This window comes from Sphaeramia orbicularis, chromosome 24 (assembly GCF_902148855.1).
Source record: "Sphaeramia orbicularis chromosome 24, fSphaOr1.1, whole genome shotgun sequence".
NCBI classification, from domain to species: Eukaryota; Metazoa; Chordata; class Actinopteri; order Kurtiformes; family Apogonidae; genus Sphaeramia; species Sphaeramia orbicularis.
In genome coordinates, this window is record NC_043979.1 from 1,796,297 (window position 1) to 1,812,143 (window position 15,847).

The following is a 15,847-nucleotide window of genomic DNA, read 5'->3' on the forward strand; positions in this document are numbered from 1 at the left end:
TCAACAACTCTAAACTGGACGCTAATTGGATAAATGACACCATGTTGTCCCGCCCCCGGACGCTCGGCGTCTCTGGGGGTGAACGGAGCTGTGGGCGGAGCTCGGCCTTGCTGGATGCTGAGCTTCCACGTGCTGATTGGAGGATGGGTCCAAAGGCTGAATCCTGTTTGATTGACAGCTGTTTTCAGATGTGCTCCTTCACTGACACAGTTCAGTTTAATACCGTCACACATTCTGCTGTGAAATCACAGAAACCAAATGAACTGTTCATTTACTGACCTGAAAGAAAACACAACCACTGGACTTCCTTGTTTCAATTTAACATAATTTCAACATTTTCTTGTTTCAGTTCCATAATTTAATCATTTCTTGTTTGAGTTTAAAATCGTTTTTTCGGCAGGTGTAGAAGGAGCTTCTGTAGTTTAAAGGCTTCAGTCCTCCACCTGGACCACACTGGGCCAAGGCCGTCTGAGCAGCCCAGCTCTGCTGGACATTCAGAGGACACTGGTCCAGTCCCTGGAAAAGATGCCTACTGGTACGATAAGGACACTGAGCATGTTCTTAAAAAGGAACGGAGAGCTGAATTTATGTTTAAATGACTTGACAGTTTTTTTTTTTGATGTAAGCCAACAATGAGCTTCACCTGTCTGAAAGACCAGCAGCCTCCACTGCTTCAGGGTAAAGATGTTCGTCTAAATTTTATTTTATAAGTACTGACATATAAATTGTTTGGTAACTCATTCTGTAAAATTTAAACAACAATTAATATATTACACTGATATCTAGGGAGTTAAGTTAGTAAATGAGTTGTTCCTGTTTTTAACTTCATTTCCCATCATGCAGTGTGGTACTGCACTTCCTGTCAAACATCATGGACATAGTAACGGGATTTTTCACTAGTTTGTTCAATGACCAAAAATTCAGACGTATGACAAACTGCAGCAGTCAGCTGTGTACGGAGTTAGTGCGATGCCTGAGACACACACACACACACACACACACACACACACACCCTCACACACACACACACACACACACACACACACACACACCCTCACACACACACACACACACACACACCCTCACACACACACACACACACACACTTGCCTTTTATAATACAGATAATAGAAATGAAACCCTTTGTGTCATAATGCAAAGCTTTACTTCATGACACTGGGACATCCTGCAGAAATATCTGTAAAAACTATCATTTAACCATTTGATGAGTCGCACTAATGCTGCATTTTCAGTAATATTACATCTGTGTGTGTAGGGCTTTTCTTCTTCTAAAAACAGCTGTGTGACTGGGAGGGTTTGTTGGATTTCTTGTGGTGAAGTATTTTAAAGGCCTTGGTGTTTAACCCTTTAACCCCTGATGTGTCTGTGGTGAGCGTTCTGAATGTATGATTTATTTTAAATATTCATAGAAATTCAACTGTTTCCTCAATAGGATCAAAAAGAATAGACCTTGTTCTTTCCATAGACATCTGAGCATGCTCAGTGCACCCCCCTCCCTCCGCCTGTGGAATGTGCTGAGTCCATTAACACTACACAGCCATATTTTCAAGAGTAGCACACACACACACACACACACACACACACACACACACACACACACACACACACACACACACACAGACGCTGCAGCTCACACATCCACATCCTGTCACTTTCATCTTCTTTACTCTGATGGTTGGAGTTGAAACGATACAAGGCTTTTATTTCAGGCATCAGTCAGTTCCTCCAGAAAAATGCAGGCAAAAATCTTTGATGATATGATGGAAAATGTGGGTTTTATGTGATTTTATGCAGTGACATTGTGGGAATTTGCAAAAAATGCGCGAAGTTACGAAAATATGCGGGAACTGGAAAAACGTGTTTTGATCAAGGTTATTATCGTTAACAAAAACTAACGAAATGATGAAAACTAGAATTGTAAAAACTTTTTCGTTAACTGAAATAAATAAAGACTATATTTAAAAGAAAAAAAGCCATAACTAACTGAAACTGTATTGTGTGTTTACAAAACTAACTAAAACGGATAAAAATTATGAATAAAATTCCCTTCGTTTTTGTCTTCGTCAATTTCGGATTGATACAAAAGCGATTTATTTTGCTCTAGCAATTTTAGCTCACAGCACCATACGACACTTTTTGCTCCGTCACTTGTGTTCACTTGTGGTTTCCAGTCGTCTTCTGGTCCCCACTCTACCTGGAAACATGGAGACTAAAGCAGCAGAGTCCTGTCTGGGATTTATTTGAATACGACGACAAAGAGAAAAGAGACGACTAAACTACAACTAAGCATTTAGAAAATAATGAAAACTAATAAAAACTATCAAACCTGCTCTAAAAATGAATTAAAACAAAGTGAATTAGAGAAAAAAAGTCCAAACTAAATAAAACTAAACTACAGTAGAATGAAAAATCCAGAACTATTAGAACCTTGGTTTTGATGACAAATGGACCCCTGCATAATACACACTATTTGCTTGAATTATGCGATTAAATAATCCTGTTTTTCTGGAGGGCCTGATTTGTAATGACATGGGCTAAAGTCAGAGACAGAACTGTCCCTGACAGATGTGTCCTCCTCACCCATGATGCTGGCCTTCCCCAGGCTGGTGATGGACTCCCCGTAGTGCCGTCTGGTCTGGGGGGGGGAGGTGCAGGGGCTGGGGATGCTCTCTGAGTCGCTCACCGACGCGCTCTCCTTCAGAGGGTGTAACATGGTGGGGCGGATCTGATCGTACGGCGTGGGGCTGCTGGTGTTGTACCTGTACGTCACACATACATGTGGTCCACATCCTGTCCTCAGACACCAGCAGACAGCCGACACACACAGGACTGAGCCACAGTGGTAGATCAGGCCTTTAGATTAGAGGTTTCTGCAGCGTTTAACCCTTTCATGCAAGAATTATGAAAACCTTGGTCAAGATTTTTTTCCTGAGTGTTTTTATTCCTCTTTAGGCATTTATGAACCTATTTTTCATGGAGTTACAAAAATGTCCACGCAGCTGGACACCATGTGTCTAATTTTTGAAGCAAAAAAACATGTATTTAAACCTGTCATCAGAAAGTGATATATGTGAAAACTATGAAATAAAAACATTTTTCATCAGCTAATCTGATGTTTTCTCACATTTTAACAAACTCTAATTCTAGTTATTACTCACTTCATGGAGATAGTATGCATAAAAAAACCTTTTTGTTTAAGAAAACTGTTAATTATAGTCTAATAACAACTAGCAACTGATTTACACTCAGACATGTTAGTGCAGACCAGGTTTATCTAGAACATTACAGTTACAGTGCTGGTATGATTTGCAGTGTATGAGATGGTGCATAAGTGTCAAAACACAGTATTCGAAATCTCTCTGACGGGACATTTTAGTGTCAGTTTGACAGATTAGTGTTGCTAAATGACCCACATTTTACCTTTTAAATTAATTTTTGCTTTAGTCAGACCATAAGGGATTATCCAAAACAAGGAGCTACTTTATATTGAAATAAATGTTTGAATGGCAGTCAGTTAAAGTTTGTTCTGTGATGGGACATGACTGTTTTGACCCATAAGCGTCCACTGTGTTGGCTGATATGGAACTAAAACAACAAAACCCATGAATGTAGAAGAGAACAGCTGTAGTAGAACTGTCCACTGGAGTGACTGCTATGCATGAAAGGGTTAAATGAACAGGCATATTTAGTTCTCAGTCTCTTTTCTTCAGATACAACAAGAAAAAACAGGACATCTGAGCACAGCCTTAAAAGACACACAACAAACTGAACTAAATGGGTTAAAGGCAGTGGTGTAGTCCAGGGTGTACGCAGTGGACCCACTTCTTTTCCAGTCATTGCGTGCATCCTCTTCTAAATCCCCCTGATCTGCTCCATTCCGTCGTATTACCCATGTTTTCCCCTTGGATGGTGAAGCCATGCCCCGCCCTACTCTGCCTCTAATTGGCTAGTACTGACTGCCTTCACTGATTAGATTGGTTAACTTTAGGCATGACGACTGATGAGCCAATCAGAGGCAGAGTAGGGCGGGTCATGCCTGGGAAAATATTGCTAACTAGCGCTGTCCACCTCTGGAACCTGATTGGTCACCTCAGGTGCCAGTGCCACCCCAGTTGATTGACAGGTCACTGCATGCACATAATTCTGAGGTCAGTTTTAAGGTGGTTTCAGAATGAGTCACTGTTTTAAACGACTGGTCACATGACTGCACATTCAGAGAAGAGATTTAGTCACCATTAGTTAAACTGTGTGAGTAGGCTAATGTTATGGAACGCTAATGTTATGAAAGGCTAACATTATGAAAGCAAAAGTTATAAAAGGCTAACATGATGAAAGGCAAACGTTATGAAAGGCTAACGTTATGAAAGGCTAACATGATTAAAGACTAACAATATGAAAGGCTAATATTATAACAGGTTAACGTTATGAAAGGCTAACATAATGAAGGGCTAACGTTATGAAAGGCTAACGTTATGAAACGCTAACGTCATGAAAGGCTAACATTATGACAGGCTAATGTTATGAAAGGCTAACGTTATGAAAGGCTAACATTATGACAGGCTAACGTTATGAAAGGCTAGCATTATGAAAGGCTAACGTTATGAAAGGCTAATGTTATGAAACGCTAACGTCATGAAAGGCTAACATTATGACAGGCTAATGTTATGAAAGGCTAACGTTATGAAAGGCTAACATTATGACAGGCTAACGTTATGAAAGGCTAGCATTATGAAAGGCTAATGTTATGAAAGGCTAAGGTTATGAAAGCCTAACGTTATGAAAGGTTAACATTCTCCTCTGTTTCCCTCCTGTTGAATCCATCTCCATTCCTGCAGCTGCTTGTGTGTCCAGTAAAACCTACAAACTGCTCCTGATCAAGTCATGATCATGTTATAATAGTGAACAAATACTACAGATGGATTTATGGGTAAAGTAAATAAAGAAGTCTGTATATGTCACTGTTTCTAAAACAGCGTTTTTCTGGACTTAAAAAAAAAAAAGAAGTAGCCAAAAATTGAGCATATACCCACTTCTCCAGGGACCACTACAGCACTGGTTCAAGGTTAAAGTCAGTATTTAGTGTGACCTCTGACCCCATGACAAGAAGCAGCAAAAACCATTAGAAACATCTAGAATGTGTTGAATGTACAAACTACTGTAGTCTGAGCAGCAGTAGAAACTAGAGCTGGGAATCTTAGTTGTAAGGCCGATACCATACGCAACACGATACAGCACCTCCGATCCAATATATTGTAGATACATTTGTGGCACCTCGTGATGCGATACGATACACACCCAGAGCATCAGTTAAGTTCATTCTGATTCAACACATTCCTGGCAGTGCAATTCAAGGAGCTTGATTATTTATTTATCAAATAAAACCATGCCGTTGAAAGTGTCTTTCGTTCAGTTTCACATACAGTCAGTGAAACAGTTAGGACTTTGTTTCCAAAGTCGTTTCTCTGTTTCTAACACTCAACTTCTTACTCCTTCGCCAAATCCATTTTTAACCTCCTCAGACCCAGGAAATGTCAGCAAAGAACCAGCTTTTTTGTTTTTTATTAAGTAAGTGCCTATATTGGAAACATCATGATGCAACAGTTTTTTCAAATGCAGTTTTTAACATTTTGATGGAATGTCCTTTGTGGTGGACAGTTTTCTTTTCTTTTGTTTCTGTATAAAGTTGTGAAACTCTTGTCCACAAATGTGGACAGAAAACCCAGAGCTGGGTCTGAGGAGGTTAATGCAATGTATTTGTAATGTAGCTAAAACAGAAAAAGGTTCTGTCACTTTAACACACACCTGTACAGGGTATTCTGGGATGTGCTGCTGGATCTGTATGTGACTGTTTAAGGAAGTATCTGTGGTCTGTACTGCAGTACTCAGTACAGCTGATCTAGTAAAAGTACATGTTCATAAACCACATGTGGTCTCCTCCTTCTGTGTCTGTCACATTCACATACAGACATTACAGTATTCATGGGCGGAGCATGAGCAGTAACTAGTAACTATAACTAATTACTTTTTAAAAATAATTTGCCCCACACTGGTTAAGGCTGTGAATATATTTCCTGTATTTTCCCTTTTTATCTGAAGAAAAGAGACTGAGAAATGAATATGTATGTTCATTTTAACGCTGCAGAAACAACTAATCTAAAGGATGACTAAACTTTGGCACATATTACTTCTGATCACACTGTATTTGATCCTCAGTGCAGAAAACCTTTATAAAGACACAGGATTCTGTTACTGAACTGCATCACTCACCAGTGAATTTGAACCGGAGCGATGTTACTGTAGTGTTTTAAGATCAGAGGCTCCAACCTGTACGCCTGCAAAACAAACAAAACACATTCAACATTCAAACATACTTTTATTGTCAGTTGACTAGATGGACATGGCACACAGAGAACTGAGACGCTGTTTCTCTGTTATCTTGTTAAATGCCATAAATTAAAAAAAAAAAAAAAAAGGCAAAAAATAGAATAAGAATAAAGGATACATAAACTAGAAAAGCACTCGGAGAGCGCAGACCACCACCAAGGCAGAAGGCCCCTCCCCATCACCTCTAAAATTTAATCATTTGTTCCTTGTGCCAGTATCAACATTTCCTGAAAATTTCCTGAAAATCTGTCCATAACTTTTTGAGTTATCTTGCCAACAGCAGCCCTTGGCTCACCAGCCAACTCTGCAGCCTTCTGGGCCACGGCTGCCCCTGCTGTCATTATTATCACCTGACGCAGCTCATGAAGACACAGTTCATAACGAAGACGCTCATCTGATTCAGTCTGTCCAACACTGGACACACGCCGTTCACCACTGAGCCCGTTTACACGACCAGACAAATACCAGAACTGGGAGTAATCCAAGTTTACACGACCAGACAAATACCAGAACTGGGAGTAATCCAAGTTTACACGACCAGACAAATACCAGAACTGGGAGTAATCCAATAATGTGATGCGTTTACAGTCACTTCAGAAATGCGATAATGGAAAAACCCTGGTTTATGTTTCAGTCCATTATTTGATTTCTTTTGGAGTACGTTCGTACATTATGATGTCAGACGTACACTTCCTGTCATTTTCAAAACATCCGGTCTTGTCTTGTTACCATGGCAATGCCTACAGTGTCAGCGTTAGCTGTCCTAATGTGGGAGGAGCTAATAAGACGACAAAACAGATCACATTTTGCTGTTATCCTTCATTACATTTCATTGTTTTTTTACTTTTTTCCTTCTTCTCACGGTGTCGCTGCGTAACTTCAGTTTATAGTTTTTTTTACACATGTGCTGATGGAAAAAAAACAAACGAAATAAATCAGATTAACCTGTATACATGCGTGAAGATATCGGAGTATTGGGGAGAAATCTAGGTGTGTTAATCTGATTTCTCATAATTATCGGATAAAGTCAGTCGCATTGTCCTGTTCATATGATTACAAGAATAATCGGAGAACTCCAGAAGTCAGATAATGATGGGAGTACTGGTGTGGATGTCCGAACCTCTCTGGCATACATTTGTTTTTCCTTGGTCTAAAATTGTTCTGTGAGATTTGAGTTGTTTCAGTCATATGACAGCGCTCACCACAGGGTCAGTTGGATGGAATATGTTAAAGAGACGTTTGCAAATGGATGTTGGGAGGATGTGGTCCTGGACGCCGTTGTTCCCAGGCCGGATCCCACGCAACGCCAAGAAAACAGCCAGAGGTGAACCCATGCAGAAGAAATTCTCCACCTGCAACACAAAAATTAATGAAGAAAAAAAAAAGAAAAGAAAAGAAAAGAGCAGTAGTTTAGAGAAGTCCATCCTCCCTCTCTCCAGTCACGTCCTCCAGCTTTTCCTGGATTAAAAGATTCAATAGTCTGTTTTCCATTGACCCTCTGCTGTGTAGGGAATGTAAAGGGTGGGGGGGGCTGCTCTTCCTGAAATCCACGATCATAGCTGTCATAAGGTCAGCAGTGGTTGGTGAAGAAGAGCAGCCGTGGATCTTCACAGTCTGAGCTCTGTATGTGAGGAAGTCCAGCAGTGTCCACTTACAGGGTGATGGTTTGAATCCCAGCAGTGACAGCTTGTCCTCCAGAGCAGGACGACTGTATTCACTGAGCTCAAATCCTAGTAGTAGTAGTAGCTTTATTTTGTGCACATAGAATCATCAGATAACAAAGAATCATACATGGTCAATAAATAAATAAATAAATAAATAAAAAATTTCTGCGCTTGAAAAGGAGTGGGCACAAGTATAACTTACTGACTCCACCCTCTTTTTACAAACTAGTAATCAAACCAGATCTGCTTCCTTTGCTTTAACACACATTTTCCTCTGAATATTTTTACAATAACACAAAACATCCGTACAAACCATTCATATACACTTTTTTAGTCACCTCACACACATTCAGATTTGCATAATCAACCGTTTTTAATATAAACTATAATATTTATATGCACTTTAAATATTAGTCCAAATACAATGATCAATAATGTGATAATATCTTCTTATCACGATAACCAATTAACTACAATAATATCTTATTTTAAGCGTACTTCTATAATGTTCTATATTTTGTTATTATAGTGGATTTATACGTCCTTTTAAATGCACAAATCGAAGAAGACATTTTTAAGTTCTGCTCCAGATTATTCCACAGATGGACCCTCTAACACAGATACACTGGCTTTTTAGGTTTGTTCTACACTTCATTTTCTTGTAGATTTCAAATCCTGGGGTAAATGCCCCTGTTCTCCAGTTGTTACTGGATCAGATGGACACCAGTTCTTCCTGAATGTGTACTGGTGAGGACCCACACCGTCACCGGCCTCTCAAAACACTTCATGACTCCATATACTGGGGTCATTCATGCAGGAGACAGAGGAGGACTGGGGGGAGGAGTAATGGGGGCTGTCTTGAACTATGATGGTACTGAGGCCTGGGAGGAGGAGGGGCTAAAAACGTCTGTCAGCACCTCCATCAGCTGGAGGGTGGCGTCTGTCAGAACCCACCCTGGAGGTCCTGCTGCCGTCCACAGGCTGATTCTACTGTAATGGAATTTTAACTTCTTTATCTGATTCCCGTCTTTCTTCCCGTATCCTTTCCTGAATACCCTTCCCCACTGCGTGCTAATTTTCCCATATCCTTACCCAAACCCCCCTTACTGTGTGTGTAAATTGGCTTCAGTCTGGTTTTGACCAGCTCTATATGTAAAGTGCCATGAGAGAACTTTTGTTGTGATTTGGCACTATATAAATAAAATTTGATTGATTGATTGATGTGATTGGTTTTCCTCTGTAAGTCACTTTGGAAAAAAGCGTCTGCCAATTGCATAAATGTAAATTTTCTTGCGAGGTAACAAAAGGTGACTGATTGTTAAAACCTGGGGCTCATAATTCAGTCAAAAGACCCTTTGAGGGCCTTTTGTTTACTGATGTCTGCTGTCGAATGTGAGCACTGACTACTCATACATTACACAACCTTCGTCAGCATTTACCTGAAACTTTAAGGCCGGCACTGCGAGACATGACGAGGACTGCAGACCCTGAAACTGATCCTCCAAGTCCCTGAGCCTGAAAGACAGGAGTGACAGACAGGGATGGGTACTGAATTCAGTACTAATGAGTATTGATTCACATAAAGTCAAACAGTACCATGTTTTGGTACTTGAACGCATCTTCATGTTGCATGTGTCGGGGACAGAGTGGAGGAGTGTCCGCCTGACACGACGACGACATTAGACGCACCAGAGCGTGATTACATCAGTGGCAGCTTGATGATAACAGCAGGTGTGGTGGACAGAAAGTGTTGGAAGGTTCCACGTTACTAAACGTGATGCAGACTGTGTTTGCTGTAATATCTAAACAGGTTTTAGACTCACCTGTTCAGACTGGCTTTTAACCCTTAGCACTGAGACACTATCAGGTTTGAATCTGCGCTCTCTTTGATCACTGTGTGTTGTGTCCTGTTGCTTTGTGCATATTTATGATACCTGATTAACCTGCTTTTTTATCTTATAATTACCTCCACCAAGGAGGTTCTGTTTTTGCCAGGGTTTGTTTGTTTGTTTGTTTGTCTGTCCGTTAGTGTGCAACATAACTCAAAAAGTTATGGACAGATTTGGATGAAATTTTCAGGGTTTGTTGGAAATGGGATAAGGAAGAAATGATTAAATTTTGGTGGTGATCGGGGGTGGGGGGGCCCACGGGGGGCGCCACTGATCAGCCTTGGCGGAGGTCTGCGCTCTCCGAGTGCTTCTAGTTTAATCATGTTTTTAGATGTAAAGCACTTTGGGCTTCGCTATGTTGTTGTAAAGTGCTATAGAAATAAACTTTGATTTCATTCATTCATTCATTCATTTTCTGAACCCGTTTTATCCTCACTAGGGTCACGGGGGTCGCTTGGAGTCTATCCCTACACCTAGGGAGATTTAATGTCCATATTTGGGTCCTATTTTTGGACCCAATATTTGATTAAAAATTCATTAATTATGGGATGGATCAGAGCAAGAGGATAATTTTTTTTGTATTTCTCTGAGGTCATCATTAGGTCCATCCTGGGAGGAAATCTGTCTACATTTACCTTTAATTATTGGGTCTAAAAGGAAAGACACAATTTTAATATTTCAAAATTCACCAAAAATTCAAAAATCTATATTTCTCAAAACTATGAAGAAACTTTGTGGACATTGTCCCAAAGAAGATACATATAAAATTTGAAATGAATCTGACCAGTTGTGTAGTCGGAGACAATGTTTGAAGAAATTGCTAACAAAGACAACAACAATGAAGATGACAATGACAAAGACGACAAAGATGACAATGATGACAAAGATGACATTGATGAAGACGACAACAACGAAGAGGACAACGACGAAGACCACAATGAAGACGACAAAGAACACAACGACGAAGACGAGAATGATGAAGACGACAATGACGAAGATGACAGCGACGAAGACGATGACGAAGACAACAACGACAACAATGACAAAGACGACAATGACGAAGACGACAATGACGAAGACGACAATGATGAAGACGACAATGAAGAAGACGACAATGACGAAGATGACAATGATGAAGATGACAATAATGAAGACAACAATGAGGAAGACGACAATGAAGAAGACGACAGTGATGAAGACGACAATGATGAAGACAACAATGAGGAAGATGACAACAATGAAGATGACAACGATGAAAATGACAGCAACGAAGACGATGACGAAGACGACAACGATGAAGAAGACAACGACGACAATGACGAAGACGACAATGACGACAATGAAGACGATGACAATGACGAAGATGACGATGAAGATGACAATGAGGAAAATGACAATGAGGAAGGTGACAACAACGAAGACGACAACGATGAAAATGACAGCGATGAAGACGAAGACGACAATGATGAAGAAGACAACGACGACAATGAAGACGATGACAATGACAAAGATGACAATGATGAAGACGACAATGAGGAAGACGAGATTGACGAAGACGACATTGATGAAGACGACAATGATGAAGACGACAACGATGAAGATGACAATGACGAATATGACGACGACAACAAAGACAATGATGAAGACAACAATGACAAAGACAACAAAGACGAAGACGACAATGGTGAAGATGACAACGACGAAGATGATGACAAAGATGATGATGACAAAGACGACAAAGACAGTAATGACGAAGACAACAATGACAAAGATGACAATGACGACAATGATGAAGATGACACTGATGAAGATGTGGCCGTACGCAGCACCTTCTCACCAGCTCGTCTCCTCTCCACCAGTGTGAACTAATAAAATGGGACTGACAGACTGGATGGCGTCTGCGTTGGTCGTACCTGAGGTGTGTGATTCTCAGCTGCTCCTGCAGGTGGCGCTCATCATCACTAGGCCAGCGAGCCTTGGTCTCCTCTGGGTCGGGCGCTTCTTGATGATGAAAGCGCACCGGGTCCCATCCCGTCATAATGTCGAAGGTGATGACGCAGCCCAGCGAGTGCGACACGATGGACACCTTCCCGTTTTTCTCGAAGTCTGGGTTCCGTGAGCAGAACAGAGAGTAGAGGCGGTTGAGCTCCAGAGTCAGACCCCTGGTGATCTGCACACAGTGGAGAAGGACAGGTCCAGTCTGGAAGCACAGCATACGGACAACAAGGACAACACACCTACACTGGGACAAGGAGTCCAAGCTCCTCCTCCTCCTTTATCTGGGACAGGGCTCTCAAACTCATTTTCTTTCAGGTTCCACATTCAGCCCGATTTGATCTGCAGTGGACCGAACCAATAAAATAATAGCATAATAACCTATAAATAATGACAACTCCAAATTTTTGTCGTTTTAGTGCAATAAACCCCCATTGAATTATGAAAATACTTACTTTTATAAACTATCCAAAAAAAAAGATTTAAATAACCTGAAAAAAACTGAAATTTCTTAAAAAAAATAATTGTAATTTTAACAGTAGTATCCCTCAACTTATCATTTCTACATGTGCATTATGGATCAGATCTACAAAGACACTAAACAGTTACTAACAGGCAGAAAAGAGTTAAAATTGTGCTGAATTTTCTTTAGACATTTCAGGTTGTTCATATTTGTTCAGGTTATTCACAATTTATTGTTACAGGATAGTGTGTAAGTCTTAATATTTTCATAATTTAATGTTATTTTTTGCACTAAAACAAAGGCAAGGCAAGTTTATTTGTATCGCACATTTCAGCAACAAGGCAATTCAAGGTGCTTCACACAGGACATTGAAATACAACGACAGGGAAAAAGAAACACATTTAAAACATTATAAAAGAAACATGTAAAAGGTGATAAAAAACAGCAAGTAAGAAAACAACACATAAAATCCAAAAATATAAAAAGACACACATATTAAAGTAAGAGTTGCAGTGCAGCGTTTCGAAAGAGAATATAAAATTTAAAAAGTCAAAAGCCTTTTAATTAAAGGCAGGAGTGAACAGCTGAGTCTTTAACCTGGACTTCAAAGAACTCAGACTCTCAGCAGACCTGATATTTTCTGGTAGTTTGTTCCAGGTATAGAAACTGGAACCAGATATAGAAACTGAACGCCGATTCTCGATGTTTAGTTCTGACTTTGGGAACACAGAGCAGACTTACACCAGATGACCCGAGACAAATTTGAAGTTGTCATTATTTATAGGCATAATGTAATATGATTTTTTTCACATCAACAAAAAAGAAAATAAGAAATCATTACTTTTTGTAGGTTATTCTGCTGTTATTTTACTTAAGATCATACTGGTCTGAATGTGGACAGCCTTGAATGTGGAATTTTTGCCCTTTGTAAATTCATCCCACGGGCCGGATTGGAATGTTTGGTGGACCGCATTTGGCCCCCAGGCCGCATGTTTGACACCCCTGATCTATGACATTTCAGTCAGTTGTGTCTGCTCATTTTTGGGAGGAATAATGTACGGATGGTAAGTATAAACACCGCAAAAGTTATTTGTTTAAATTTGTCCTGTGGATGCATCTTGTCCAGGAGCAGAAGAATATTGAAAACAGATGACCTTTGACCTACTGTTTCCAGGTCACATGTTCTTGTGCAGTTACAATCAAGGTTCTAATAGTTTTGGATTTTTCATTAGAGTTTGGTTTTATTTAGTTTTAACTTTTTTAAAAATCTAATTCAGTTAGTTTTTAATTAGTTTTTACAGCAGGTTTGCTAGTTTTTATTAGTTTTCGTTTTTTCTAAATGCTTAGTTTTAGTATTAGTGTTAGTTTTTTCGTATCTTTTATCTTCCTCGTTGTCATATTCATATAAATCCCGAACAGAACTCTGCTGCTTTCTCCCAACTTTAGACTCTGACTCTAAATGACAAGTGACGAGAAGTGATGGACCGTTAAATATCATACGGTGCCAGCAGCTAAAATTGCCTGAGTGAAATAAATCGATTTCATATCAATCCGACATTGACAAAGACGAAAACTAAGGGAATTTTGTCTAGAATTTTTATACGTTCTAGTTAGTTTTGTAAACACACAGAATAGTTTCAGTTAGTTATCATTTTGTCTTTTAATTATAGTTTTTATTTATTTCAGTTAACGAAAAAAATTTTTCAATTGTAGTTTTCGTCATTTCGTTAGTTTTCGTTAACGATAATAACCTTGGTTACAATATCTGAGTACTTTCACATTTAAATATGTATGGAATAAGTTCTACACAAACACAATCTAATCTAAATTATAGGGCAGGAACTTGAACAAAATCTTACACTATATTTAACCGAGGGGGATTAAAAGAGCGCAGAACATTATGTTTTTCATTAAAACACACGTTTTCCAGTTCCCGCATATTTTCGCAACTTTTTTTTTTTTGCAAATTCCTGCATTTTCACTGCATAAAATCACATAAAAACCCTGCATATTTTTGCTGCATTTTTCTGGAGGGACTGACTATAATAATAATAATAATAATAATGGATTAGATTTCTATAGCGCTTTTTGGATGCTCAAAGCGCTTTACATTATTGACCCATTATTCATTCACTCTCACACTCCCCCTCTGGTGGTGGTAAACTACATCTGTATCCACAGCTGTACCTGGGGCAGACTGACAGAAGCGTGGTAGCCCCTCCCACCACCACTGAACATTCATACGCATTCATACACCAGTGTGACTGACACTGGAGGCAAGGAGGGGGAAGTGTCTTGCAAGGTTATTATTGTTAAACAAAACTAACGAAATGACAAAAACTAGAATTGTAAAAACATTTTCGTTAACTGAAATAAATAAAAACTATAATTAAAAGAAAAAAAACATAACTAACTGAAACTGTATTGTGTGCTTATAAAACTAACTAAAACATATAAAAATTATGGATAAAATTCCCTTCGTTTTCATCTTTGTCAACGTCGGATTGATATGAAAGTGATATATTTCGCTCTAGCAATTTTAGCTAGCAGCACCATACCACACTTTTTGGTCCGTCACTTGTGTTCACTTGTGGTTTCCAGTCGTCTTCTGGTCCCCACTCTACCTGGAAACATGGAGACTAAAGTTGGGAGAAAGCAGCAGAGTCCTGTCTGGGATTTATTTGAATACGACGGAGAAGAGAAAAGATATGAAAAAACTAAAACTAAACTAAAACTAAGTATTTAGAAAAAATGAAAACTAATAAAAACTAGCAAACCTGCTCTAAAAACGAAATAAACCTAACTGAATTAGAGAAAAAAAAGTCTAAACTAAATAAAACTAAACTCTAATGAAAAATCCAAAACTATTAGAACCTTGGTGTCTTGTCCAAGGACGCAATGGACTGACTTGGACAGAGTGGGATTCGTACCGCCAACCCTTCAGTTATTGGATGACCCGCTCTACCTCCTGAGCCATGCCACCCCTGACTGTGGATCAGAACTGACCGCTGTCATGGATGGACAGGTCATGTGACTGAGGGCAGTTTACAGACCCCAACAGGCCCGTGTGCAGCTCCTGTCCTCACCTCATCTCTGTACAGAGGGCTGGTGTAGTACATGATGTCCATGGCACTGCTGTTGAGCATGTCTCTGAGACCACGCACTTTGTCTGGAGTGATGGAGTCCACTGTGTCTGCAGCACAACACACACACGCGCGCACACACACACATGCACAAACACACACACACACACACGCATGCACACGCACACACACACACACACATGCACACACACACGCACACACACACGCACACACGCATGCACACACACACGCACACACACACACATGCATGCACACGCACACACACACACACACGCACGCACACACACACACATGCACACACACACGCACACACACACACGCACGCAC

At 39.9% G+C, this 15,847-nt stretch overlaps 1 protein-coding gene across 1 annotated transcript in view; it reads right to left on the reverse strand.

Moving 5' to 3' along the window:
• LOC115414763 (phospholipase DDHD1-like) overlaps window positions 1–15,847 on the reverse strand; it is a 36,933-nt gene that overhangs the window by 6,642 nt on the left and 14,444 nt on the right. The window contains 6 exon segments of the mRNA XM_030128056.1: window positions 2,602–2,780; window positions 6,289–6,353; window positions 7,608–7,757; window positions 9,509–9,584; window positions 11,872–12,128; window positions 15,503–15,609. Coding sequence (XP_029983916.1) covers window positions 2,602–2,780; window positions 6,289–6,353; window positions 7,608–7,757; window positions 9,509–9,584; window positions 11,872–12,128; window positions 15,503–15,609 — 834 coding nt within the window.